Source organism: Dermacentor silvarum, chromosome 10, assembly GCF_013339745.2.
Source record: "Dermacentor silvarum isolate Dsil-2018 chromosome 10, BIME_Dsil_1.4, whole genome shotgun sequence".
Lineage (NCBI taxonomy): Eukaryota > Metazoa > Arthropoda > Arachnida > Ixodida > Ixodidae > Dermacentor > Dermacentor silvarum.
This window is the reverse complement of record NC_051163.1, coordinates 71672807-71698369: the sequence shown is the minus strand read 5'-3', so window position 1 is coordinate 71698369 and position 25563 is coordinate 71672807. Positions and strand designations below refer to the sequence as shown.

Sequence of the window (25563 nt, the reverse complement as noted above, 5' to 3'; positions counted from 1 at the left end):
AAAGCGTGCCTGTGGAAGATAGCCTAATTCTAGTTAATGAGCTGGTCTACTCGAAGAGGCGGACATTACTTGCACAAAAAATTGACATGCATAATCGATTAATTAACAAAAATTCACTAATTAGGTTTTTAACTAATTATTTGATGGCCCATATTGCAAGTTACAAATTGTAGCCGTCGAGTTCGCAAGGCGGATACACTTAGAATAGAAATAATTCTCAGGATGACACCAGTTTCGAGATATTAATTCCCGAACTTTGCGGAGAAATGCATTGGCGTTCCAGTTAAATTCTTTACAAAATGTCGCTTTATGCATTGAAGCACAAAATTTGCACAAAATTTGTTTGCGTTACTGCCATCTCGTATGGGGAAATGGCACTAAGAAAGCTCTGTATAAGCTACTGATACTGCACAAAAGTGCTGTCCAAGCGATTGCAAAGCAGTCATATGATGCACGCACAACTCTTTGTATACTAGACTCAAAATTTTGAAATTGCACAATTTGTACGATTTTAAGTTACTATCCGGCCTTAAATATGAAATACATAAGGACACACACTATCTGAGAGGACTATCAAACTTGCGAAACAACGTTTCTTTACGCTCATTGAGGCGCACAGAACTTTGGCATGTACCAAGATCTCGCACCAACTACGGATTTCAGATGATGCAGTCAAGCGTCCCTCAGCTTTTAAATAAATTCCACCTCACAATAGAGGATTTGCGTGTACTTTCGAGAAATGACTTGTATGCGCTTTTTGTATAATTGCTTGTTATAATTTCGCTTTTTTAGTTGATTTGGTGACATAATGCAGTATAGTTTCCATCTTCTATGTATTGTTTACCTAATGTTGCAGCTTAAACAGTATTGTTGTTCATGTATTATTTACTTCTGCAAATGTGTCCGCTATTGTTTAGCAAACTAGTACCGCAACTGAAACAGTGTGTACATGTATTACTTAATTCTGCCAAAGTGCCCGCTGCCGGGTACAGGGAGGTGGGGCCGGTCAAGCTACATGTAGCTTTTTTTCCGCTTTCCTAACCACATGTCATGTGCAACTTTCATTTGTACTTTGTGTGGTAAATACATCAACTTCAAAAAAAAATATCACTACGAGGTACGAGGTGCAAATGTATTATGTTATTTCAAATTCATGAAACGCTGCAAATGTGGTTCCTTAATTCTCAATGAAACGACAGAAAGAACGAAGTGAAGACCGTCACGCTGTTGAAGGAAGCAGGACGGCAATGCCTAGAGACCCAAAGAGAAGACGAATTGCTTATAAGCGAAAAAAAAACACTACGCAGAATATTCCTTGCATATATACCATGAAGCCATGATTTTCGAAGTGAATGGCAAAACATGGTATCATCTTACGTAAAATTTAGGAGGTGGAATTGGCGTTTCAGTTGAAGTGACCGGACGAGCTGGTGGGCGCTCCGTATGGCAAAGGTGTTTATGCGCTCCGACTTCGCATATTGCACCTGAAAGCACAGGCATGTATTAAAATTGTGCATTTAGATTGTATTATGCCGTGATGAAACAAGTGAAATGCTCTCACTACATGGAAACGCCTACACGAAATGTCATATAGAAGGCAGGAATTGTCCTTTTTATGCCTCTGAATTCGCCCCTTGCCCCTAACCTATACAACAAAATTAATGACTTAAGACAATACTTAATTATTTAATTACTTAAGACAATACGCTTGATATTATAATTAATTAAAACGAAATATTTCCTATCACGCGTTGCGATACAGCGGGAGAGTACTCTAACCGCAAGCTCCATCAGGCCAATCGCAGGGAAGGGCACGGTATTGTTGTCCTAGGTCTGTACTATCGACAAAGCGGACAAAAACCAGTCAATTAGGGGCTTCAACTCCTGCGTGATTTTGTTGAAAGCGATGCAACTTAGCTGGCCCTATTATTTCGTGACTGCTCACTCTGTCTGCGTTGACAGTGCTAATGATTGTCCAGAGAAATTAATATTGAGGTGCAATGTCGCATTGTGTATCGACCGACCAAGAGAAAACTATTAGAGATGAATGTTTACCCGCCGAGGTGGCTCAGTCGGCTAAGGCGTTGTGCTGCTGAGCCAGAGGTCGCGGGATCGATGCAGATGAGCAATGCATAAATATCCGACGCGTCTGACCGATACATTTCAACAATCGACGACTGTGCTGCCCGCAATCGTTGTGACTGCTTTGCTTGTTTTCCTGGGCCGAACTTCCTATTCACTGTCACGTTGTGACAATAAGTCGAGCTGCCGGGGTGTTCGTTTCTTGGTTTTTGCGTGTGAATTTCAAGCCGCCAAAACTGAGGCTTATTTTAACAGCTTAATTGAAAACCTAATTCTAAGGATGTATAGGAAACTGCTTCGACTTCACTGTTGCAACACCACTGGCAGAACAGACAAAAACACTGAAATATATTCATAATATTCGTCCTTACCACTTCATTGATGGTCTGATTATCAACAAAAACCGAGATGGGCCCTCTGCATTCCTCCAAAGGACGGCTTAGCGTGCAGCTCTGCAAAAAAACGCGAACAATTTGTAGAGCCCAGTACACTAACCGGGAACGGTAATTGTCTGAGTGGCACTTTTAGTATTTAGGATTTAGAGCTATGCGGCTATATTCAGTTCCAACATTTATAATCATCGAGAGATGTACGCAAGAGGCCGTAGCTCCACACCCCTTTACTTCTACCGCGTATTTTGCTTGCGCCCACTTTGAGCGCCCAAAGTTACGTAACCTTGTCTTTACAGTCGGCCATGCTGCAATTTTCCAGCGCTGCTTGCAATTAAGCTTCTTAGCATGTCGTGTCGACCAGTCCAAGTAAGCCCGTTGGTGAGCCGGTCAATGCAACCAGCTTCTCTGGTGGGCCGCACTGACTGTTTCACACGGGTCGCAGGTCTCGCTGATGATTATCCAGGATCGATTCGGAACGTACGGCAGGAAATAAACGGCAGCTCTGCTCCGAAATCGCGTTCGTTGTCACAGTGTTGCTGCTGACCGACTGAGGCTCGCCGGTCTGCTATAATTAGGCGAGCTCGACAAATTACCGCGAGCAATGCGCGTCTCTAACGGTGTTCTGTTGCACATCCTGTGCGCGCGAGAAGGTCTTAAGCAATTATGACCACAGGCGAACAGCCGCGCATTCGGCGAATGACTACGCCGAAATCCAACAATGTGGCTCTGATGGACTAGGTAGAATCCCACCGCTTTTTGCCGGGGACAGGGCGGGGTTTTCTTGAGAGTAGTGCCTGACGTACTAAAGGAACCGGTGGCTCCAAGTGCCCCCGCTTCCCTGGTGTCGCCGACTGTTGCGGATGGACAGCAGTATCAGTATCTGGAAGTGATGGTGTGGTGTCGGATGCCGACGCGTCCAAGGCGCGCGGCTAAAAGAATAACACGCATGCGGGGTCAACAGCGGGGCATGGTGTGAACCCAACCACCAAAACATTTGCTAGGTGCAGTCGCAGCGGAGATAAGGTGCCACTCCCAGTTTCGCTGGGTTGCCGTCGCAGCGCTGCAGCTGGATTATACTGCTATGCGAAATTAGCGCGTCTGCTACGTGCTTATGGGTTGTGGTGGAGGCTCCGTTGGCGTTGGTTTATGAAGCGCCACCCCATGGTGAGTCGAACTGGGAGCTGTGATTGCTGTGCACATCCCACCGTAACGGGTGGTTACGGTGAGCCAGTGTCTTTGCAGGGCAACCTGCGGACATCTGTCAAGGTGTTGTTGGCCATGGCTGCCGCGTCAAGGTGACGTACTTCTCCAGCTCCGGTCCTGGAGCAGTGCTGGTCGACAGAAAACAGCCATAAAAAAGCTGCGCTCCAATCTGCTCGGGACCTGTGCTTATGGCCCTCGTAGTTGTCCTCAATCCCTGACACTACCTCGAATCAGCACCGTTACAACCAGCCATATCTTGTTTTCTGCTCAGGCATGGAGAGTACCGAGCGCGTTGGTTGCATGTACTAACAGACTGGGGTCGTTCTGACATATGTTAGACTTCGGTAGTTCTGAGACAGCCGGCAAATGCAAGATTGCAGGCGGAAAACCGGAGGTGGCCGAAATGATGTAGTGCAGCTGCTGCTACAGCAGAGAGTTGGTCCATCAAGTTGCCGGGAGAGTTGTTCACTGAGGTAAGGTTATTGTTAATCATTGCCAAGGGAGCGTGAACGGCATGCCTTCGTGGCTCAGGGGACGATGACATTCTGGTGATGAAATCCATGACACGGGAATCGTGGACGGCGTGGTCGCTGAGGTCGGTCCTCAAGGCTGGACAGCGTTAGGCCACATATCTGATGACTACGCCATCGTCACGGATAGAAGTAGACAAGAGGCCGTCGCTTCGCACGTCTTTACGTCTACATCGCCTTTCCCTCACTCTCGCTGTGCGAGCGCCCAAGCCCTTGTGCACTTAGTCTTTATATAGTGCCGGCGGTGCGTTGGCAGTGCTGAAATTTTAAATAGTCGTTTTGTGGCACAATCTTCAACCCTCTCTGTAGTAGACCTAGTTGCTTGCTGACGACAAAACCGCTCCGCCATATTTTGGCAGTATACAAACTTCTTTGAGGGCAAAATGGGGATATAACGACGACAATTCTTTTCGCCTAAAAACCACAACAATGAGTACGTCAAGCGCACTTGTCAGCGACATGGACCAGAATACGGGATCATGCTGAATAATGAGGGGTTGGTAAGTACAAATTGACAAAAAACACAAAGTTTCTGTAGTCTTTCGACAATTACTGGTCTTAACAAACTAAACGATAACAATATTAAAACGGTTATCGTCGTTTTTAGATGCAAAATGAGCATGACTGCAGCATGAAGTCCTATAGACAGCCCCTTTCCGAATTACTGGGAAGCAACAGAAGATGACAAAAAATCGATAAACAGGATAGTGACATGAATAAAACACACGCACGGCGTTTACGCCACGTTGAAACAAAAGTGAAAATTGTTATCTTCTTTGAATTATCAAAAAAATTAGGCGTGATTCCATGGACGCTGCTCCTGATGTACCCGTTTGCGCTGATACTTTATTGTCTATTGTATTTTACAGACTATTTCTTATCCTGTTGTCCTGTTATCTGAACTGCCTCTAGTAGTTTCCTTTATGCAGCAATATTGACTTCGGGCTGTTGGCTACTTAATGTAATTGTTGAATGAGCGATTTAACAGCTTTTTTATTGTATCCCGCCGAATAAATACGTACGTAATCACGTGCTATGCGAGGAGAAATGCCAGATGTGGCAATGATGTCGCACGAAAGGACAACGATGTTGTTTACTTAACCGAAAAAGCGGACGGCCCATAGAAACTCGGTTTCTAGCTAGTTCTTTGCCAATATAAAGTGTACGCAGGAAAAAAGAGGTAACGTCAGAGTAAACTCGTGGCAAAGCTTAGCGATGAACACCAGTGCCTGCGTTATATTTGTCGTGAAACTGAGGAAGTTCATAAACATAAACATCTTCATATGGTGCGATTTTTGCTCTTTCTTTTGCGGGCCGGATCTTTCACCTCTATATTTCTTTTACCTCTACACAGCTTAATTGGCGTCTTGTCAATGCGAACTTCATTATTCGTAAGCTACCTATCTACGTGTCCTCAAGAAAAATACTTGGGGCTTTTCAGCTAACAATCAATGATGTCTTATGCCCGTAACATGATCAACCATTCTTTATTACTCGGCCCATGCTTTCTGGACAACGTGTCTGTAGAGATCGGTAGTATTTCGATGCGATAATATCACTCTCAACTCTTACCATCATATACTCTGTGTTGTCCATCCAGTCGCTACAGTTCTTTAGCTCTATCTCTTTTTTGTCCTTATTTGTGGGCTCCCACAGTGCAGCCGAGAGGGATAGAGCGAGCACCTTCCCAACTGTACTTTTGATGGCATTTGTGAGCGCCTGCAAGTGATAAAATAAGAATGGCAATAGTACATTCTAAAATGAAACGTACACTGGGAAAATTTTACAGCTTTTTTTGCCTTAAATGCGAAGTGAACGAAGGAATTTCATAATCCGGGTTCTAGTTACTTGTGTCTTAGTAGGAATAAATGTCGATAAAATTTCAAGAGTGTCAACAGACCAGTGATTTCGCTTGAACTTAAGTGATGTTAAGTGATGTAATAGCGGTGTACAAAGTACACCGCTATTTTCTCAAGAACAATATTGCAATGCAGAGAACGTCGTCCTGCTTCGCTATAGTATTGCCCATTGTGGCCTTCGCAACATGCTCGAGTCGCTGCTGCTTCGGTTTGTAAATTCTCCCTATGTCTGGCAGGATGCACGCGAAACATTTGATGACGATAAGGTTAAGAAGGTAAAGAAGGTTGCAGAAGAGTTTTGTGATGATGGATCCGCAATATCTTGAAACGATAAACTGGATCGTTGGCGCCTACGTTTGAGGTAGCGTCTCAGGTAGTGCCAGTAACGACATTTCTCATAGAAGCGGATGTCTCCAGTGCCGATGCATGCGAAAATGACCACAAGTATGCCCAGCGGTATTTTAAAGAGGCACCACGTGGTCCAGTCGCGGTGAGACGGCTTCTAGTTAGTGATTTTCGGTGGGGAAGGAGGGGCCTTCTGCTTCAAACTGAATCGCGATGAATAGCGGCTGCAGCAGCGACCGAATTCCCCTTCGTGCTGCCGCGCGCTTCAGCGCGAACTACGCGCTGGAGAACACAGTGCACGCGAAGCCATCAGCTACGTCAACTCAGCTAGCCTTCGAACCCACCGACGGCATGATCACGTGAGCCCCAATCTGCGGACCGCCCATAAGGCCACGCCCAAGGGATGATAGCCAACCAAAGTGAATCTAGATAAACCACTGAAACTGGAGGTGTGCCAATGGACGAGCTTTCTCTTGGTACCATTAGTTCTTTCATCTTGGGGCGTCGCCATAGCTCGTGAAGATACCGAGTTTAGCCAGACTCGGCGCATCCTGCATAGCACCCCAAGTCACCAATTTAAATCTGCTTTTGCCACAGGTTGGTCCTTTTGTCCCCCAAGTAAGACAGAGAAGTTTAATGACACGAAATGCAGAGAGGTCGGCCTGACGTAAATTTCTCTAGACAGCTACTCGGCGTTGGGGAAAGGGGAAGAGGAAAGAAAGAGGGAAGAAAGAGGCGCATGATGGGTGACGATGACAAGAGAAGGAGGATGTAAAACATATGGAAAGCAATTTGGCATATGTTTGCAAAATTGACTGAATTCTAGTTTCAGAGTGATTGACTTGGCAACAAAAAGTAGTCGTCGTGTCATTGAGTTAGCGGCGCACGGGCTTTCCCCCTTCAAGCTGTCTTAGTTGTAGTATAATGGACCCCTAGTAATGTTTACCTACTGGCTTGGGGCAATACATGCTTCAAACAGCTCAGCAAACTTCGAAGCCTAGAAATGAGAGCGTTCGAATGTAACTCCATTTGATTTCAACTTAAATATTCCTCTTTTTTATCAGCTCTCTGGGTTGAATTACCAATTATTTATAAACTATTTTGAAACATTGCGCATATAAACGGTGTTGTGGCAACTTTTGCATTCACTAACATTTCTCCGTTCTTTGAGCTTGATAAGTCTTTAGTGCGCACCAGCTATGGGAAGTTCACAACCATACTAGCTGCAAACTTACTTTACAATTCTACTCCACATTCCATTAAATAATGAGCCTCAGAACATGTGTTTATTGCCTTGTTAACTGTTATTGCTTGCTTATTTCACAGAAAATGATTATTCATTTCCTACTAAACATTTTTTTCACACTATATTAAGGGTTTTCCTTCCCATCAATGAAAGCCATGCGTCTTCCGCAAGGAGACAGTTCCACTATATAATTAGTTGTGTCCGATTCAGATTCAGCTGTCTTTTCTCATACAATATGGCCATCATAAGGGCAGCGAGCCCTGTCGACAGACGGTGAAGAACGCCACGTTCATGTTCACTCCTAACGTCGTACTTACGAGGACATCCATTCGATTCCAGGCAAATGATTCGCATTTCGCAGTGATCGTAACCACTTGAAGCCTGGAATAAACGATTGTACAAATAAACCAATTTAACCATGCCACACGTGAGAATTGCAAATACTTGGTTAGTTCCTTATTCCTTTACGCGCTATATATGCGAGCGCTTATTGGGTGTTCTTCGCTATGCAAAAGCTAAGCGTGAGGGGAAGCTCACGTCATGTTTCTACGCCAACACCAGCGCTTGTCTTTCCTCGGCCAGAGAGACGAAGTCAAACGAGGGTCACGCCCTTCCCCTTCACTTATCGCTTCGCTAGCTGCACCCCGCTCGCGTTGCGGCTGGCAATAAGAAATGTCCAAATTTTAAGCAAACGAGAGTCTATTCGTTGTTGACGGCAGGGGAGTTCAACTGAGTGTCTAAAGTGGTAGTTCACGTGTCAGCAGGCACTGGCAATTTCAGGAGCCTAATTTTCAGTTTACTAATTACCGTGTGCTTCATACTGGTTTTCGAAAAACCAGTATGAACCATTGTTGCAGCGTAGCATGTTTTGTACCGCAGTATGCAATGCCAGGTTCCAGCATATTTGCGCTATTACTCTGATTCACCCTATCACCACTTAATTCACCTTCATTCATTCTCATTAACTTTTATTATCATAGCTCACTTCACCGCATCATTACCTTTCGTTTGACTCCTATAACCCAACTAAATCTGTTTCGCTCATCAGCAATTCACGTCATTCACATCTCCGTATACACATTATCATTTCGGTTCATGTGCTTAATCTTTCTTCCAAGCCTAATGGCAGGTTTGTACGCATTATTGCCTCTTATGATAAAATGACCATTTTATGTTAACGACACGGTTTGGAAACAGTCTTGAAACCTCACCATGAGACACGGAAGGCATTTCTCCGCAAAGTTCGGGAATTAATATCTCGAAACTTCAAATCTACCTCAGAATTCGTACTGCTACATCAAACCGTTACATTAAAAAGCCACTAATCATAACTCCGTACTATTAAAAAGACTTCTATTCTGTTTTCCGTTAAGGTGCTCGTGGTTAAGGCTTGCACCTGTTACAAGTAAGCAACGAGTCTTTTTTTTTATTCCACAGTTAATTTTGTGTTTGATTTATCATTTATTGAGAGTTGAAAAGTAGCATTTGATTGCTCAATGCGCATAACGCCTACAATATTGGGTTACAGATGTTCAGGTATGCTAAGTAGCCTTGCCAAATATGGCGGCACCAGTGACTTCCACTTCTGAGTGCAATATATAATTTTCAAAAGATGAAGCGCCAACAGTGACGGCACATTAAGAAGGAACAAAGACAGGACACGGCGCTGAATGTGAACAGTGACGACACACTAAGAAGAAAAAAATACAGGAAGCGCCGCGTCCGGCCTTTGTTCCTTCTTAGTGTGCGGTCACTGTTGGCGCTTCATCTTGTGAAAGCTAGGCACCAACTAACCCCACAACGCGTTTTACTGCAATATAATATACCTGGTGTTTCAGCAAACACTAAAAAATGTTTGAGGTTGTCTGTGGCAGCTAGCACAAGTCTAGATCATGAGCTGGTCTACTCGAAGAGGCGGACATTACTTGCTAAAAATAGAAATGCATAATCGACCACTAATTACCTGTACCAATTTCCGATATTGCAACTGACAAATTCTAGCCGTGGAGTTCGCTAGGCGGATCCACTTGTAATAAATTCTTCGGATGACCCCAGTTTCGAGATATAAATTGCCGAACTTTGCGGAGAAAGGCACTGGCGTTCCACAATTAGTTTCCTGCATCAATGTATAAAACGACGTATTCTTAAGAAAGTAACTGGACCGCCAATGCATTTCTTTGTAAAGTTCGGGAATTAATATCTGGAAACTTGTGCCATCCTGAGAATTGGTTCCAGTGGATCCGCCTTGCTGATCTCCACTGCTAGAATTCGTAAATTGCAATACGGGCCATAAGCTATTTAGTTAAACATTAAATTAGCAATTTTTCATTGAGCCGATTGAGCATTTCAATGTTTTTGTGCAAGTAATGCCCGCCTCTTAGAGTAGACCAGCTCATGAATGAGAATTGTGCGATGTGCCTCAGGCAACCTTGACTTTTTGAAAGTGTTCGCTGAAACACCCGGTATATATATATATATATATATATATATATATATATATATATATATATATATATTATTCGTGAACGTTATGTTGTCGTTATCGTTGATCACCAGGGACTGAATTCGACAGAAACGTTAGGGGAAAGGTTTGTTTTAGGTGAGCGCACAGCACGCCCAATTTCCGAGAGATCTTTCGGAGACTTGGTGTCTATACCTAAAGAGGCGTGCCGGCATAAAAACGACAGGAAAGTTGCTAATGGAATATCTTAGCTTGGATATATTTGGCACAAGGCACCAGACAGTACTCCGTGTTTTAACGTCTTCCGTACGTGTTCGTTCTTGAACGAAAACAGTGTCGGGCACCCTAACGACCACTAAAGGTACTCGTGTTTCACGCCCGTAAGGGGAAATACCCTGTTCTAAAACTGATTTACCTTCCGATTCATCGCAGTGCACCTCCATCCTGGCGCTTTGACAGAGCGCTGATGAAGCCCGAACTCAAGCACCTTGATAATAACTTACCCAGCAATCAATGGTAGGTTTTGCAATGCTTCTTTCGCGGCAGAGCTTGAAAGTAGGCCTATTAGATAAATGTTTTGCAGTATTGTGGCTGCGTCCTGAAATGCAAGTAACACCATTAACGGTGAACAATTTTATTTCTGCAGTACGTTAACACTAGCATGATAACGCGGCACCAAAATCAAAATATTACACGAACGCTTTTTGATTACCGCGGATGCGACTAGAACAATTACCATTCCCCATATAATGTGAAAGATTCATTTAACTTTTTCCATGTGCATTTCACATGATCCACCAAATGCGGCAAAATGTGGCGGCGCAACTAGTGGCGATTGTAATTTGTGTTTTAGGCGCAGTGAACAAACTTTCGTGGACATGACAAGCGCAAATAATGCTCCAGCGTGAAAGGTACTGGATCTGCGGGAGTCCCGAGAACAGGCCATCCTCATCTTTTTTATGGGCAGGTTATACCACAATATTTGATAATGCATGGATCTGCACTGCCCTCAGCCTACAGACATGCATACAACTTCAGCACTTTCCTTTGCGGAATAATGCTGTGTGGGATGGCATGAAGGAACGTTATAGGAACGTTAAAATTCACGCCCAGAACTGTCGTCATTGTACAAATGCAGAACTGGAACTGGAAGGCTTGTCTCGTCTTAGTAGGTTGGCCTACTTATTGCACCACACCATGGCTCTCTGCCGACAGCCTGGTCCTCTCCACCATCCGAAGCTGGTCCCCAGGATGCCGGCCCGTCAACAGAGCCTCCCCACTGGTTTTCTGATGGCTTCATGCACTTGTGTCGTCGGTTTAGTTGCAATAATATTCTGTGTAATGCAGTTCCGTGCATGTATGTAGCTGCTTGGTCTTTTGCTAGCCTTCTGTATGTTCTTGGGTAGTATTTCTGTTCCTCTTTTTTGTGTTATACGATGCCCGTGTACTTCGTTGGCATTCTTCCTTCGATGTCACCAAGAGGACGCTGTTCCTCCGGAGTTGTCCCTGTGTCCAGACGATATACGTTTCTTAGATATGCTTGCTGTTGAGCAGGTTAAGTGCTGAATCACTGATTCTTGCTATCTTGTATATCCTGCAGGCTTACTTCAAGTCTGATTATCGATGTCTTCTCCCATGTTATATAGAAGTATTACGCCAGCGCTTAACTGAGCTAGTTGCTTCACCCTCAAGCCGAGTGTTAACCACGCGACAAAGGGAGACATACAAGGATGCCAAGGCATAGTTTGCGGTTCAGTCAGCGCTGTTAAGCTCGCCATTGCGGACAAAGGAGGAGAGGTTCATTCGATACAAACAAATCCTTCGTCTCGCACTAGTTCACTAGTCCACTAGTTCGGTCTCTGGATCATACCGTGTTTCTCTTAAGAGCAGACGACCAGCGCGACTTGGAAGCGAGGAAGCAGCATCCCGTATTGACAGTCGTGCTATGCGCAAGTATTCCGTTCTATGACCTCTACCATCCTACCGTGTTTCTCTTAAGAGCAGACGACCAGAGCGCGACCAGCCGACTTGGGACCCAAAGTCGGCCATAAGCGCCAAGATACTGACAAACCGCCAGATAGCGGCAGTGTTAAAGAAAACTATGGCTTTCATAAAAGTTCTATGGTCTTTATAAACACACCTCTAATACCCAGTCTTCTACAGATATGAGCACGTGACGTCTCGATTGAGCAGGGAACAAACCGAAATTCCACATGTACGAATAACACTAATAAAATAAATTCATGAGCCATTCCACTCTGACGGTGGATGACCAGGTAAGCTGTTTAGGGCATGACACAAAGGTACGAACATGTTTATTGTCCCGATTGGTGGTCATCGTGGCGATAAGTACACACATACATTCGCGTATCACCTCTATTATTACATCTGTCTATCCCGTAAGACCCCCTTAAGCAATGGCTCATACCCCCGTAAACGCGGCCTCCTCATTACGACGACAGAAGAGGAATGAAATTCTACGCTACAATGATGAGTGGCAACTTAGCCAGCTTAGGAGAAGACGACGACGAAAGGACGAGCGCGTTCGCGCACTTGCGCCGAGTGCGCCAACCCTTTCCCCTTGGTCACCTTATCAGGCCAACTACGTCACACACTACGTCTTACAGTCACAGACACATCGTTTTAGACATAGGTGGCCGTTAAACCAAGCTACGATGTGAGCGGCCATAAGAGGGGAGATTTTTTCCGTGCGGACGCTATAAAATCACGTATGCCAACAATAAACACCTTCGCTGTAATAAGCGCAGGTTCTTTAAAGCGATGCTTTCTTTGCTTTTACAGCCCGTTTAGCGCCAAGCCAATGGACGAGCGCAGGTGGACTTGTCTCACATGACTACGTCGAGCGCTCGCCGTTATGCTCCGAGAGCCTGTAGAACTGCAAAAGCTATGGACTCCTCGACCAATGAGCAAGGCGAACACATCAGAAACATATCCCTCCAGGTTCTGTCATCTGCTACCCGCGCCGCCACCGACGCCTGCAGTGTCCGCACGGCCCTCAGCGTGCGTCATTGTGTAACGTAGCACAAACACCACCGAATTATATTTTAAACGCGAAAGAATCTGCGTTCACATGCCTTGTGGCTTCTTTAGTTTTGCGGAGCGCAGTTTATGAGACGGTATAGACGGCGGACCGTCTTCAAAGGGTATTTTCTACTATCGCGAGAAACAAACAGCTCCACTCGTCCACTTGTGAGCAGCAGAAGAAACCTTAGACAAATAACAATCAAAGCGTGCTCTTCGCAAGTAACGTGAAGCAGCAAGTAACGAAGCAGCAGGTATGCTGCTTCGAGATCCACGACGCCGGGTGGCAACCATGGGACACGAAAAATGCGCCGAGCAATTGTAACCACAGCCGAAAAAACTGACGCGCGGTGGCTATGACAGATAACTGTCGGTGGGAGTGTGTGTGTGTGTGTGGTTTTGTACACAATTCCAGTTACGCTAGCATTTGCGTACACATTTGCGTTATAGAGAGTTTCACTGAACATTTATTCTCACAGGTGCGTGGCATATCCTGCAACACTGCGTGGGTCTCGATTCTGCTGCGGAGGAGTGCTCTGAAAATGCGCCTTCAACGCGTCGGAGGAGATTTTTTTGTTAGGTGATCGTTTTATTGCTGCGTCCGGCGGGTTCATAGTTGCTTCAGTTGTTCATAGGAACAGTAGGCATGTTTCACGGGGTAGGTGTAACCTTTTATAATAATGCCACTGGGTACGTGCCACTTCCCAATGAGTCTCCTTCGCGCCAGCTTTCCTGCAGTGCATGGGGTGTGGATTATTTTTCCACAGAAAAAAAACCCCCACTGCCAGCATTCAAAGGTCAAGGAACCGGAGGACGACGAACTTAGTGACACGACTTGTGGACGGCCATGACCACACCACTTTCTAGATTCATCGTCTTCTCGCATCATCTATGGCACGGGCGCGGATTAATACGTCGCCGACTGACAGTCTATTCATTGGGTGCTCAGATTGGTTCACGCCGCATGGAACTTTCATTACACTGTAGGATGGTTTTGAGCTGGAGCATAAGTTTTTAAACTTCTGCCGATGCTTGCGATTTACGGGATTTGCATGCAATTATGCACGAAGTGTATAAACGATTTGGTGGTGTCATCAGCTAATTGAAGGCGCCCACTAGTTTATAGCTGCTGTCATGCCTCGTGTACACGCGATGTTAAACAATGTCGTACAACATTTGCAGTAAAATGCGTCTGAATGCTTGTGTTCGAAAATGTTCATGATGTCCGTTTCCCCTACGTGCATAGGTACCTATATATATATATATATATATATATATATATATATGTAACCGAGTATAAAGGGCGAACGTTGCCTTGAGCATATTTTAATATGGTTTTAAGTTAGCGGAGCGACAGACTTGAGTTGGCAGCTCCTCAGGGCATTCGTCATCAATATGACGAGTTAAATGATAGATCGGACTCTCTGACCCTCTGTAAAGGTAATAGAACGGAATACTTGCGCATAACACGACTGTCAATACGGGATGCTGCTTCCTCGCTTCCAAGTCGCGTTGGTCGTCTGCTCTTAAGAGAAACACGGTATGATCCAGAAACCGAACTAGTGGACTAGTCAACTAGTGCGAGACGAAGGATTTCTTTGTATCGAATGAAGCTCTCCTCCTTTGTCCGCAATGGCGAGCTTAGCAGCGCTGACTGAACCGCAAAACTATGCCTTGGCATCCTTGTCCGTCTCCCTTTGTCGCGTGGTTAACACTCGGCTTGAAGGTGAAGCAACTAGCTCAGTTAAGCGCAGGCGTAATACTTCTATATTCTAGAATCATTACAGTCCCGGTTTCTCCGCAGGTACAGAGCGCTTCGCATAACCTTTCTACGGCATGCCCATTAGTTTCATGCATTGAATTTTTCACCGCAGTGTAACTCTACCGCATGGTATGGACGGAAAATGCAAATTCACACTCAAAAGCGGTTTGCGTGTTATTCAACCCACCTTCAATTTTTGGGAGCTTTTGGCTGTCAGTTCGACATCCATTAAACCATGTGAATTACTGAGTTTCCATTCGTGGGTATTCACCATTCCTTCGAAAAACCTCTTGTCGTGCTCCTCTGGCATCGTCGTTCCAGTAATCAACATGTCTTTTAATTTTTTTATTGGCTTCAGGGGTTCCTGCTCTGTAATACAGAATCGAGGCACAGCATGGTAAACAGGGGCCATGTTGCGCGCATTTGAGGCCACCTTTCGACGCGCAGGCTCGCCGATATTGAAGTCATTGACTGCATGCATGTTAATCGTAAAAAGTTATCGCATACAGACCTTTTAGGTTTAGAGATTTTAAGAGCTGAGACTACATTACACTTCTCACACAATGGTTTGTAGCATCCCATGCAAGCACTGCAAAATAAGCAAATACCCCCGTGGTTCAAGTTTTCCACAGCTTGCGATCTCACTCAATTCCTTAAAGCACAGACACCACCCCGACCCATTATTCAGAAATTTCTTGCACTAGAGGAAAAATACAGCAGTTTCACAAGATTTTATTGTTATTTTTCTTTATTAATTCGAAAACGATCCAAGGGAACAGAGAAGAAACCGTTAGACTTCCGTAGTGTATATGTATCTTCACTGCTGAATGTTACATCATTTCCATAGCCGTGGCAAAAATATTATGGAAGGACCTCACAAATAGTATTATATACACAGACTCCCTAAGTGTCCCTATTGAGGGACATTATACACAATGTAATAAAAGCCACCACACAGTGACAGAACTTTCCGAGTTCCGAGCCACGTCGGAATTAGCGGCAATATTAGATCAGATGTACACGCGGCACAAGCACGGTATAAACAAATCAAGACAATAAATATACCTCCTAAAGACTACATCAAGTTCATACATTGTAAACTAAGGGATCAATGACAGTCTGCTTGGAACAATGAACTAAATAAGAAACTACACTTTGTAAAGCCCGTGTTAGGCGAACGGCAATCTTGCACACACCAGGAATGTTTCAAAGAAGTGATTTTATGCCGCCTTCGCATAGGACATACACACCTCACACATAACTACATGCTAACAAAGCAAGACTAGCCCCAATGTGAAACAGGTGGAGATGAACTAGGAGTAAATCAAGTCTTATTTTAATGCAGAAAACTTGGGACACCGAGAAAAAAATATTTTACTCTATTTTACAACGAACACATTCCTTTTCACCCAGCGTTGTTTTTAGGCGAACATGCGATTCTTCATATGTCATACGTTTGTAGCTGTTTAAAGGAAGCCGGTGTTCTCGAAAAACTCTGAATTCCCACCGTGTGCTTCGCTACTTATTGTGCTACACCTCATCCACCTTATCTCCGGAAGAAGGTCGAGGTCTTTGTTTAAAGGTCTTTGTTTAAAGACAAGGACTCCCTGAGCTGACGCAACCTTTCGGAACAATTATATCTTGTGTTTGGCGCATGATAGCCTTAGCTGCTTATGTGCCATTAACACGAACAACAGCAAAATAAGCAATTTAAGTAACGGTCACAAACAAGTGAATTATTAATGAGCAAAGGTGGGGCGCTGTAACACAAAGGTATTCCAAACTTTTATATTCCAACTTCACCTGTCTGTCACGCGGCATCACGAAAATTGCGATAGCTCCCCATCTGATATGACGTGTACCCACAGATTACGCATGATTAAACCCAACAAAAGCAAAGTAGTTATTCTTGTTTCGACGCTTTTTTGCTATGAGCCCTCTGTTATTGGTCCAAGGTTTTCGCGCTACGCCCACTTCGCCTGTTGGTCATGCGGCGTCATAAAACCGCGAAAACTCACCTTCTCAATGTGACGTGTACGTTTTAAAAATGCGTTACTTTGCCGAAGAAAACTGAATTTTTTTTCTGAATAGCCAGAGAGTGCCTCGTAGCGAAAGAAATCAAAGATGGCTGCCCGCCGGTCGGTCAGGCACTCGACACTAGCACCTGCCGGTCAGCGTGGACTTCCTTGCGTATAATAAACCTTGATGCGTGGCAGTAAAACGCTATCGAGTCCTTTCGGCAAGTATACGACATTGCTCTGCCAATTCTTTCTTGCTGAGGATCCGTTTAAGTGGCGTTCTTAACCTTCTGTTGCACGCCGCCGCGATTTTCGACCAGCAGCCACAGGTTAAGGTTCGGTTATCTATTTTCACTCCGCTGGCTCCGCCCCATCGAAACCCTCTCCGCTTGAGTGTGCTCCTCGCCTCTTGTCAACCAATTAAATAAGAAAAACCGCCCAGTGTAGGCAATGGATATTCGTTGTGAATGCTAACAAAAGTGAGCAATAAACGAGGAGAGCATTTGATTGGGCTGTTCAGACCACACTGCGGGTCACCGTCGATGATTCCGTAGTCGGTTACGTAAATTTCACGTCATGAGATTGAAATAAAAACAGATTGGAATAGTTTTACGTTATAGGGCCCGTGGTTGGCTCACTGGAAAAGATCGCTGTGCTAAGAGGTTTATTAGCAATGAACGCAGGCGAACGGGGAGCAGTCACAAGCATTCGGCCAAGGACACCAACCACGAGCTCATGCCGGTGGCGATGCCGCGGAGGCGCAAGCTACTCTTCTTCATTAGAATCACCCTCCTCAGAAAAAGGCGTCATCCTGGCGGCTTAAGGCGAAGACACTACTATTGGGTCGTAGTACGGCTTAATGCGGCAGACGTGGACAAGTTCGCAGCCGCGATGGCGCAGGTCTGTCGATGGCGTGAGGGGCTCCACGAGGTAATTGGCGGAGGACGTTTGCTCCAGAACGCGGTAGGGTCCGACATATTTTGTGACAAGTTTGCGGAAAGGCCGGGTGTCTTAGCGGGTACCCGAAGCCAGACCAGAGAGCCAGGGGAAAATGTTGGTGGAGAACGGTCAGGGGTTGATGGGATTGCTGCTTCCACTGGTACTCGGTGGAAAACGAGCAAGCTGGCCGCATTCCTCAGCATGTCGAACTGCTTCAGACAGGGGAGTACTTTCGGACGCATCAGGTTTGTATGAAAGAATTGTATCGAACGTATTAGATGGTACTCGTCCATATAGGAGAAAGTAGGGGGGAAATCCAGTAGTTGCTTGGGCCGCAGTATTGTACGCATACGTCACGAAAGGGAGAACTTGGTCCCAATTTGAATGATTAGAGGCGACGTACATTGAGAGAATATCACCAAGAGTACGGTTGAATCGCTCTGTCATGCCGTTAGTTTGCGGATGGTACGCTGTACTTGTACGGTGAACGATTCGGCATTGGTCGAGTAGTGCCTTCAAAGCATCAGAAAGAAAGGCTCGGCCTCTATCCTTCAAAAGAGCGCGAGGGGCACTATGGCGCAGAACGAAATGGTGTAACAGAAACGATGCAACGTCGCGGGCGGTGGCAGTATGGCGCAGAACGAAATGGTGTAACAGAAACGATGCAACGTCGCCGGCGGTGGCAGTCGGCAGAGCGGCTGTTTCAGCATACCGGGTCAAGTGATCCACTGCAACAATAATCCAGCGCTTCCCTGCCGGAGTGTATGGTAGCAGTCCGTATATGTCAATACCAACACGATCAAAGGGTCGACTAGGGCAGGGAAGGGGTTGGGACTGGTAGACTTGTCCGGGAGGTAATTTTCGGCGTTGGCACTGAGCACAGGAGCGAATGAAATTTCGCACGTAGTTATACAGCCGCGCCAATAAAATCCGCGGCGTAGTGGAGCGTAGATCTTGAAGAGGCCGGCATGCGCGCACTGTGGGTCTGCGTGGAAAGCTTCACAGATAACGTCACGGAGATAGCGGGGTATCACAAGGAGCCACTTGCGACCTTCAGAAAGGGAGTTTCGACGATAAAGAGGGTCATCGCGAATGCAGAAGTGGGTAGCCTGGCGGCGAAGAGCGCGAGGTGGTGAAGAGGTGGATGGATCAGAAAGGAGGCTGATGAGAGCACTGATCCAGGGATCCTTGCGCTGCTCGGACGGCGTGTTGCGCAGTGCATGGGTGGAACTGTGGGCTCAAAGGCGGATAGGCAAGCGCTGTCAGCTGAGACCGATGAGCGAGAAAGGGCGTCAGCGTCCGTGTGTTTGCGGCCGGAATGGTAAAGAACGGGGATGTCGGATCCTGTAGCTTAAGGGCCCAGCGAGCAAGTCGGCCAGATGGGTCCTTAAGGGTGGACAGCCAACAAAGGGCATGGTGGTCAGTGACGACGTCGAAAGTGTGACCATATAAATAAGGGCGAAATTTCCCAAGGGCCCCAATAATGGCTAAACACTTTCTCTGTAACCGAGTAATTAGCCTCGGCTTTTGTCAGAGTGCGGCTCGAGTAGGCTACGACATATTCATCGAACCCCGCTTTCCGTTGCGCGAGTACGGCGCAGAGTCCGACGCCGCTGGCATCGGTGTGGACCTCGCTGGGGGCTGCAGGGTCGAAGTGACGGAGGATAGGTGGCGAGGTTAGCAGACGGCGTAATTTCGTGAATGCGTCATTGCAGGCGAGCGACCAAGCCGAAAGTACTTTGTCGCCGCGTAGAAGGTCTGTCAGGGGTGCACTTATGGATGCGAAATTTCGAATGAAACGTCGGAAATATGAGCATAAACCTACGAAATATTGAAGCTCCTTTAACGTCGTTGGTTTGGAAAAGTCGATCGGCGGCTGCGCGGAGCTTGGCTGGATTCGGAAGAATGCCGTCTCGCGAGTCAACATGGCCAAGAATGGTGAGCTGTCGGGCACTAAAACGACATTTTTTAAAGTTTAGTTGAGTCCCGCATCAGTGAGGCGATTCAGAACGTTCTCGAGACGGCTGAGATGTGTGCGTAAATCAGAGGAAAAGACAACTATGTCATCCAGGTAGCACAGACATGTGTTCCATTTGAGGCGGCGTAAAATATTATCCATCATCCTCTAAAAAGTGGCTGCAGCGTTACACGGGCCGAAAGGCATCACGGTAAATTCGTATAATCCATCAGGTGTCACAAATGCTGTATTATGTCGATCAGATGGTGCCATAGGGACTTGCCAGTAGCCGGAACGTAAATCCAGCGAAGAAAAGAACTCCGCTCCCTGCAAACAGTCGAAGGCGTCGTCGATCCGCGGTAACGGGTAAACGTCCTTGCGTGTAATCTTGTTCAGACGTCGGTAGTCGACGCCAGAACCGAATATAACCATCCTTTTTCTTAACAAGAACGACCGGTGACGCCCAGGGAATGTTGAAAGGCTGCACAACGCCGCGCTTCAGCATATCAACCTGGTCGTCAATTGCACGGCGCTCCGAGGCGGATACCCGATAAGGGCGTTGCCGTAGAGGTGAATGACTGCCTGTATCAGTCTGGTGAAAAACGTCGACGTGCGACCCAAACCGGAAGCAGGGCTGTCAAAAGAAGCGCGGAACTTCGGCATTAGAGTGAGCAGCTGGCTTCGTTCGGAAGAGGTCGTTTCATCGTGAATGGAGCGGTGGAAAGCGTCAAGGAGGGACCCATGAACCGCAGAGTCACAAGTAAGTGCGCTAAGGTCCGTAGAAGTAGAAGCGGCAGGAGCGCCAAAGATGCAAAAGGTGTCGACTGGCTGAACGAGGCCTAGGCATTCGCCATGAAATAAAGGTAATGGGCACGCCGTGGGATTGTCGACGAGCATCTTCGTGAAGCCACTGTGAAGGGTAAGGAGAGCGAAGGGCAGCGGAGAACGTTCGGAGCGTGAACACTTCAGAGGGCGTAAAGAGAACACTGCCATCAGAAATAGCGAGCCACCCGCCGCGGTAGCTCAGTCAGCTAAGGCGTTGCGCTGCTGAGCTCGAGATCGCGGGATCGAATCCCGGCCGCGGCGGCCGCATTTCGATGGAGGCGAAATGCAAAAACGCCCGTGTGCTTGCGTTGTAGTGCACGTTAAAGAACCCCAGGTGGTCAAAATTAATCCGGAGCCCTCCACTACGGCGTGCCTCATAATCAGAACTGGTTTTGGCACGTAAAACACCAGAAAGAAGAAGAATAAATAGCGAGCCAGGACACAGGCACAAGTAGGGAAGAGCACGGAGGAACGGCATTGTCTTCGAACACCAACAGTTTAGCACTAGAAGGGCGGTTGTCGATTGTCTCGAAATCGTGAAGTGCAGAAAGTTCGAGTTCGGTGTGACAACAGTCAATAATGGCGTTATTTGCAAGGAAGTCTCAGCCCAATATAATGTCATGGGAACACGAGGGCAGCACGACGAATTCGACGGTATACAGAAGTCCTTGAAGACTCGAGGAGTACAGGCAACGAGAGGCGTAATGTTTTGAGCATTCGCGGTTCGAAGGGAAAGGTCGAAAAAAGGGAGTCTTAGTACGCAATACAGTTGGGCGGAAATTACGGATACGGCGGCTCCTGTATCGACAAGCGCCAGGACGGCGATCCCTTCGACACACTTCAATTGCGTTGGCTGGAGAGGTACGAGGACTTGTGCATTGCGACGGGGACGCAGTTCGTGCCTCGGGAACTGCGGCCATCAGTTTTCCTGCTCGGCGGGTCCGGTACGGCGACGCATGGGGGAAAGCAAGTGACGACGTGGAGACGGTGAGCAGCGGGTAGACGCGGGTAGGCAATCAGGGCAAAAGGAAGAGGTAGAAAGGCTGGAGGCGAAGAGGAAAACTGAGCGGGGAGGTGGCGCTCGCCAGATGTTCGGAAAAGGAAGCATATGCCGACGGCAATGGCGCGCCACATGACCAGCAGCACCACAAGAAAACATATTGGGCGGTTATCGAAGGTGCGCCATTGTTGGGGGTAAGCTTCGGCTCGTGGCTGAGAAGTCAGAAAATGCCGTCGGTCTGGTAGCGGCATGGGTGGCGGCGAAAACGTCGGTGGTCGATGCATAGGGGGTGGCGAGAGCATTTGTGGACGAGGCCGGGCTACTGCTTCTGCGTACGTGAGAGGTGCAGTGACTGGCGTCGGATCATGGGCTGGAGGAATTGCTTGGGAAACTTGCTCCTGGATGTAGTCGCGGATCGTAGGCGCCAAAGCGGGTGGTGATTCCGGGACGCAAGATATCATTGATAGCTGGCGAGCGACCTCTGCTCGAACAAATTGCTGAATCTTGAGTAACAGAGGAGCATGGTCGTCGCCAACTCCAAGGCAGGACAGAGTCCGCGGGCGCAGAAGATAGGGGGATCTCGCTGACGCAAGACACCCGCACAAATCAGGGTGGGCGGCGCTGGTGGAGGAGTTGGAGGAGTGCCGCTTGCGTCGTCAGGCATGATGGGGGGCTGAGTGCGACTCGAAGTTCCAGGGTGGTCGAAACCCACCCAGGCGAACGGGGAGCAGTCACAAGCATTCGGCCAAGGACAGCAACCACGAGCTCATACCGGTGGCGATGCCGCTGAGGCACAAGCTACTCTTCTTCATTAAAGCTGTTGGGTTATTTGTTACAAAGTCATTTGGAACGAACGCAAATCACGCTGGCGTGTCTGTCTTAACCGTTTTTCTTCGACCATTGAACTTTGAGCATGACGGCCATTTACCCCAAAATGCCCTCAATGACTATTTTTACTGTATGTATTTGTTTTATTGAGAATTAAACTAAGCTTCAAACTGGTGCACTAAATTGCTAATGATACTGACCTTCGCAAGTTCATGAATGTCAAAACTTCTTTTGCTTCTTAACGTTTGGTTGCGATGTTAACTGCTTTACAAGTGGCCAGTTGCTTGAATACAAGAAATGCTCATGATCTACGTGAATGTTCAGCGAGAAAGATAAAAACCGCGGTAGAAAATCAGTCTCGCCGTCCATACACACATATGTAGTTTGGGGAAACCGAGCAGTAGCAAGGTTGCGACGTGGCGCCGAATGCGTACACCTTTACCCCTTTCGTACTGCCGACTACACCGCGCTTTATCAACTCGTTACACCATTCAAGTCAATATTCACCACAGAGATGTGGAAACGGCAGTATTTGAAACTACGGCTTTAAAAAGCGTCATAATTAAACATATATCATCATTTCTCGTTTAATTATTGCAAACAAGTGTCTCCAGGATGATCTACACCAGTAGTGTAGTCTATAGTTGCTTGTCTCAACAGCAACTATCTCTCCGCACAGCTTCCCCAGAAAGCTATTGTGGTAAAGCTTGCAAATATACCAAGTGGCAACTTTCACTGCAGCCTCTAATGCAAGCATTCGCATCTGATCCACAATGGCTGATTCACTGCTGTTGAGCACTTCGTGATGCTTGAGGTGCAAACGAAGTTCTATATCCTGAGTGGCACTGACTAACCTTCGCTGTAGTACATACCCACACAGAGAAGTGGACATAGAACTGCCGCTGTCGTGGGTCCATTCGTAGTGCGTCGCAAACCTTCCCACCTTTTTTGTTCTCTGGGGGGGGGGGGGGTGCAGAGCGCAGAGCTTTTTGGGACAGAGCGAAGAAGTTGCCAGTTTATCCCCCACATTCTACGATTTCAACACAAAACGTTCCTAGTTGCTCCTCTACTTAGCTTCATCGACAGGTAGCTTCGCGTGGTCCTTGGCTGCTCGCCGCTTTCCCGTTAGCCCGCAAACAATTTGCAATACAGTGTATAACGGCACCGACTAAACGGCAAAACTAGACGAAAATAGGGCGATTCGAAATGAGGATGCCAATTTATAAACAATTTTGACTACTGCGTATTGGAAAACTAGGTAGACTTTTAGCGCTAATTTATGTTCCCGAATATTCTGTTCCAGCAAAACAGAACGAGAAGTTACAGCTGGATTTTTGCACAAAGAGTGTACTTACCTTGCCCTTCGTCTTCACTTTCTTCAGAGGCATGCTCTGCTTCTTTTCTTGGGTCAGAGCTCAACAAAACTAGAACTTTTGAACACTGCTTCTCAAGACCCTCCATGATGTGTTGGAGGACCTCTTGTTCTTCTATTAGCTTCGTGATGCAGATAATTGCACCTGAAACATTTTCGTAAATGTAGTTCACATCCGATGTTGCAAGGTGCCCTCCTCCCCAATCCCTTATATATCAGTGCACAAAAAGTAAAGGAAAGTTTTCATACCAACGTTGCCAGAAGACGAGAAGATTATTATACGCCAGTCACCTTAATTCTCTTCCTATACCCTCACACTTTTCCCACAATGCGAGAAGGGGGATTTTGTACCACGCTACTTTTTAGCACCTGCAACTCAACGTTAACTGTAGGAATAGTTGTGAAACTAAGAAAATATAGCGCTTGTTGACAAATGTGTATGCCCGTTTCATTTACAAAAAATAATTGTGTTGTTTTCAAGCAAGTACTTTGCTAAGCGACGTATATGCTGTAAACCGGAACAGACAATTTCCCTACGCTAACCACATCGTGCCGAATAACATTCAGCGTGTGTGAAAAGCAGTACGTATAAAGACTGCCGAAGCTGCTTCAGATTTAGTGTTCTTGAAGGCCAGTGAAAGTACGAAGCTTGTCTTTAACTTCGTACGTTGAAACAAAGAAACCACGACCATTATTTAGTAGCTGAAAGGGGGAAATAAACAGGTACTAGACCGTATACATTGGGAGGGGAGATATTTTCAAAAATACTTAACCTGTGGCAAGTACTGAAACCCTAATGCGTGACTCGGACTACTACAAGAGACATTCCATTCGAGGTGAACTGGTTTTATTGCTCAAGCCAGTAAGCAATTTTTAGAACTACTTTTTCTGTCGGTGTTTAGTCTTTTTGGAAATGTGTACGGTCAAGACTGGACTACTAGAGGCGATGACACTGCGATTCCTGAAGGGAGAAACACAAAACGCATCGGGATTTTGACTGTAATCGTAATACCCATCTTCGGCATGTAATCAAGAGTTTTTTTTAAGAAATAGTCTTTCTTGGCCTACCTATACGCGAAAAACGTTCTGTCTGTCTGTGTTTGTCACTCGATTCAACCGACCGGCCAAACCCAAGCGAGCTACTAGCACTGGTGGCACGGGGTCATACACGTCAACATTATACAGTGCAAAAGAAACCTCGCGCCTATTTGAGGCAAGATTTGTGTACATAACCGTGATCCGCAGCATTCATTCTATTAAGTATACACATTGGACTGGTTTTTACGTCAGTAACTGAAAAATGAACGGGTTAGAAATGGTTGCAATGGAAATGGCTATGCGAAAACTAAACACCGACACAGTTATAGACACGGATGAACGCGAACTTTCAACTGACAATTTTTTTTCTTCGTTGTCAATATATACTCGCAATTACGTATGTACAACAGCGGTGATCACATGACACAGATTACAACATGCCCCGCAAGAACATCATCTCAGTTTCCTTGTAAAGAAATTGATGTATCACTTATACAGGCATCTCCTTTTGACGAAATATAAAAAGCTTCCAACAGTTCACGGGCAGTGGTATCACGGCTTTTGCCCAAAATCTTGATGCCTCGGAAATTCGGTTCGCAAATGCAATGCCAGATCTGCGCAGGCAAATGCGCATTCTTTTTAGTGTTAATCAACAGCTCATGTT

General features: G+C 46.3%; 1 protein-coding gene across 1 annotated transcript; it reads right to left on the bottom strand.

Moving 5' to 3' along the window:
• Nucleotides 1-1790: 1790 nt before the first annotated feature.
• On the bottom strand, nucleotides 1791-23977 carry LOC125941042 (uncharacterized). The gene is made up of 7 exons (XM_049657954.1): nucleotides 23845-23977; nucleotides 15110-15291; nucleotides 10622-10716; nucleotides 7975-8038; nucleotides 5780-5926; nucleotides 2454-2534; nucleotides 1791-1838 (listed from the first exon to the last, which is right to left on the bottom strand). The coding sequence occupies exons 1-7, from the start codon at nucleotides 23948-23950 to the stop codon at nucleotides 1791-1793; spliced, it is 723 nt and encodes a 240-aa protein (XP_049513911.1). The 5' UTR covers nucleotides 23951-23977.
• Nucleotides 23978-25563: the final 1586 nt, after the last annotated feature.

Excerpts from the sequence above, each read along its gene's own strand:
- LOC125941042 (XM_049657954.1), bottom strand. The coding sequence starts at position 23,950 with ATGGAGGGTCTTGAGAAGCAGTGTTCAAAAGTTCTAGTTTTGTTGAGC. Across the intron at positions 8,039-10,621 it reads AACCTACCATTGATTGCTGG|GCTTCAAGTGGTTACGATCA; the intron begins GTAAGTTATTAT and ends CGTTTATTCCAG. Across the intron at positions 2,535-5,779 it reads ACAACACAGAGTATATGATG|AGCTGCACGCTAAGCCGTCC; the intron begins GTAAGAGTTGAG and ends GTTTTTTTGCAG.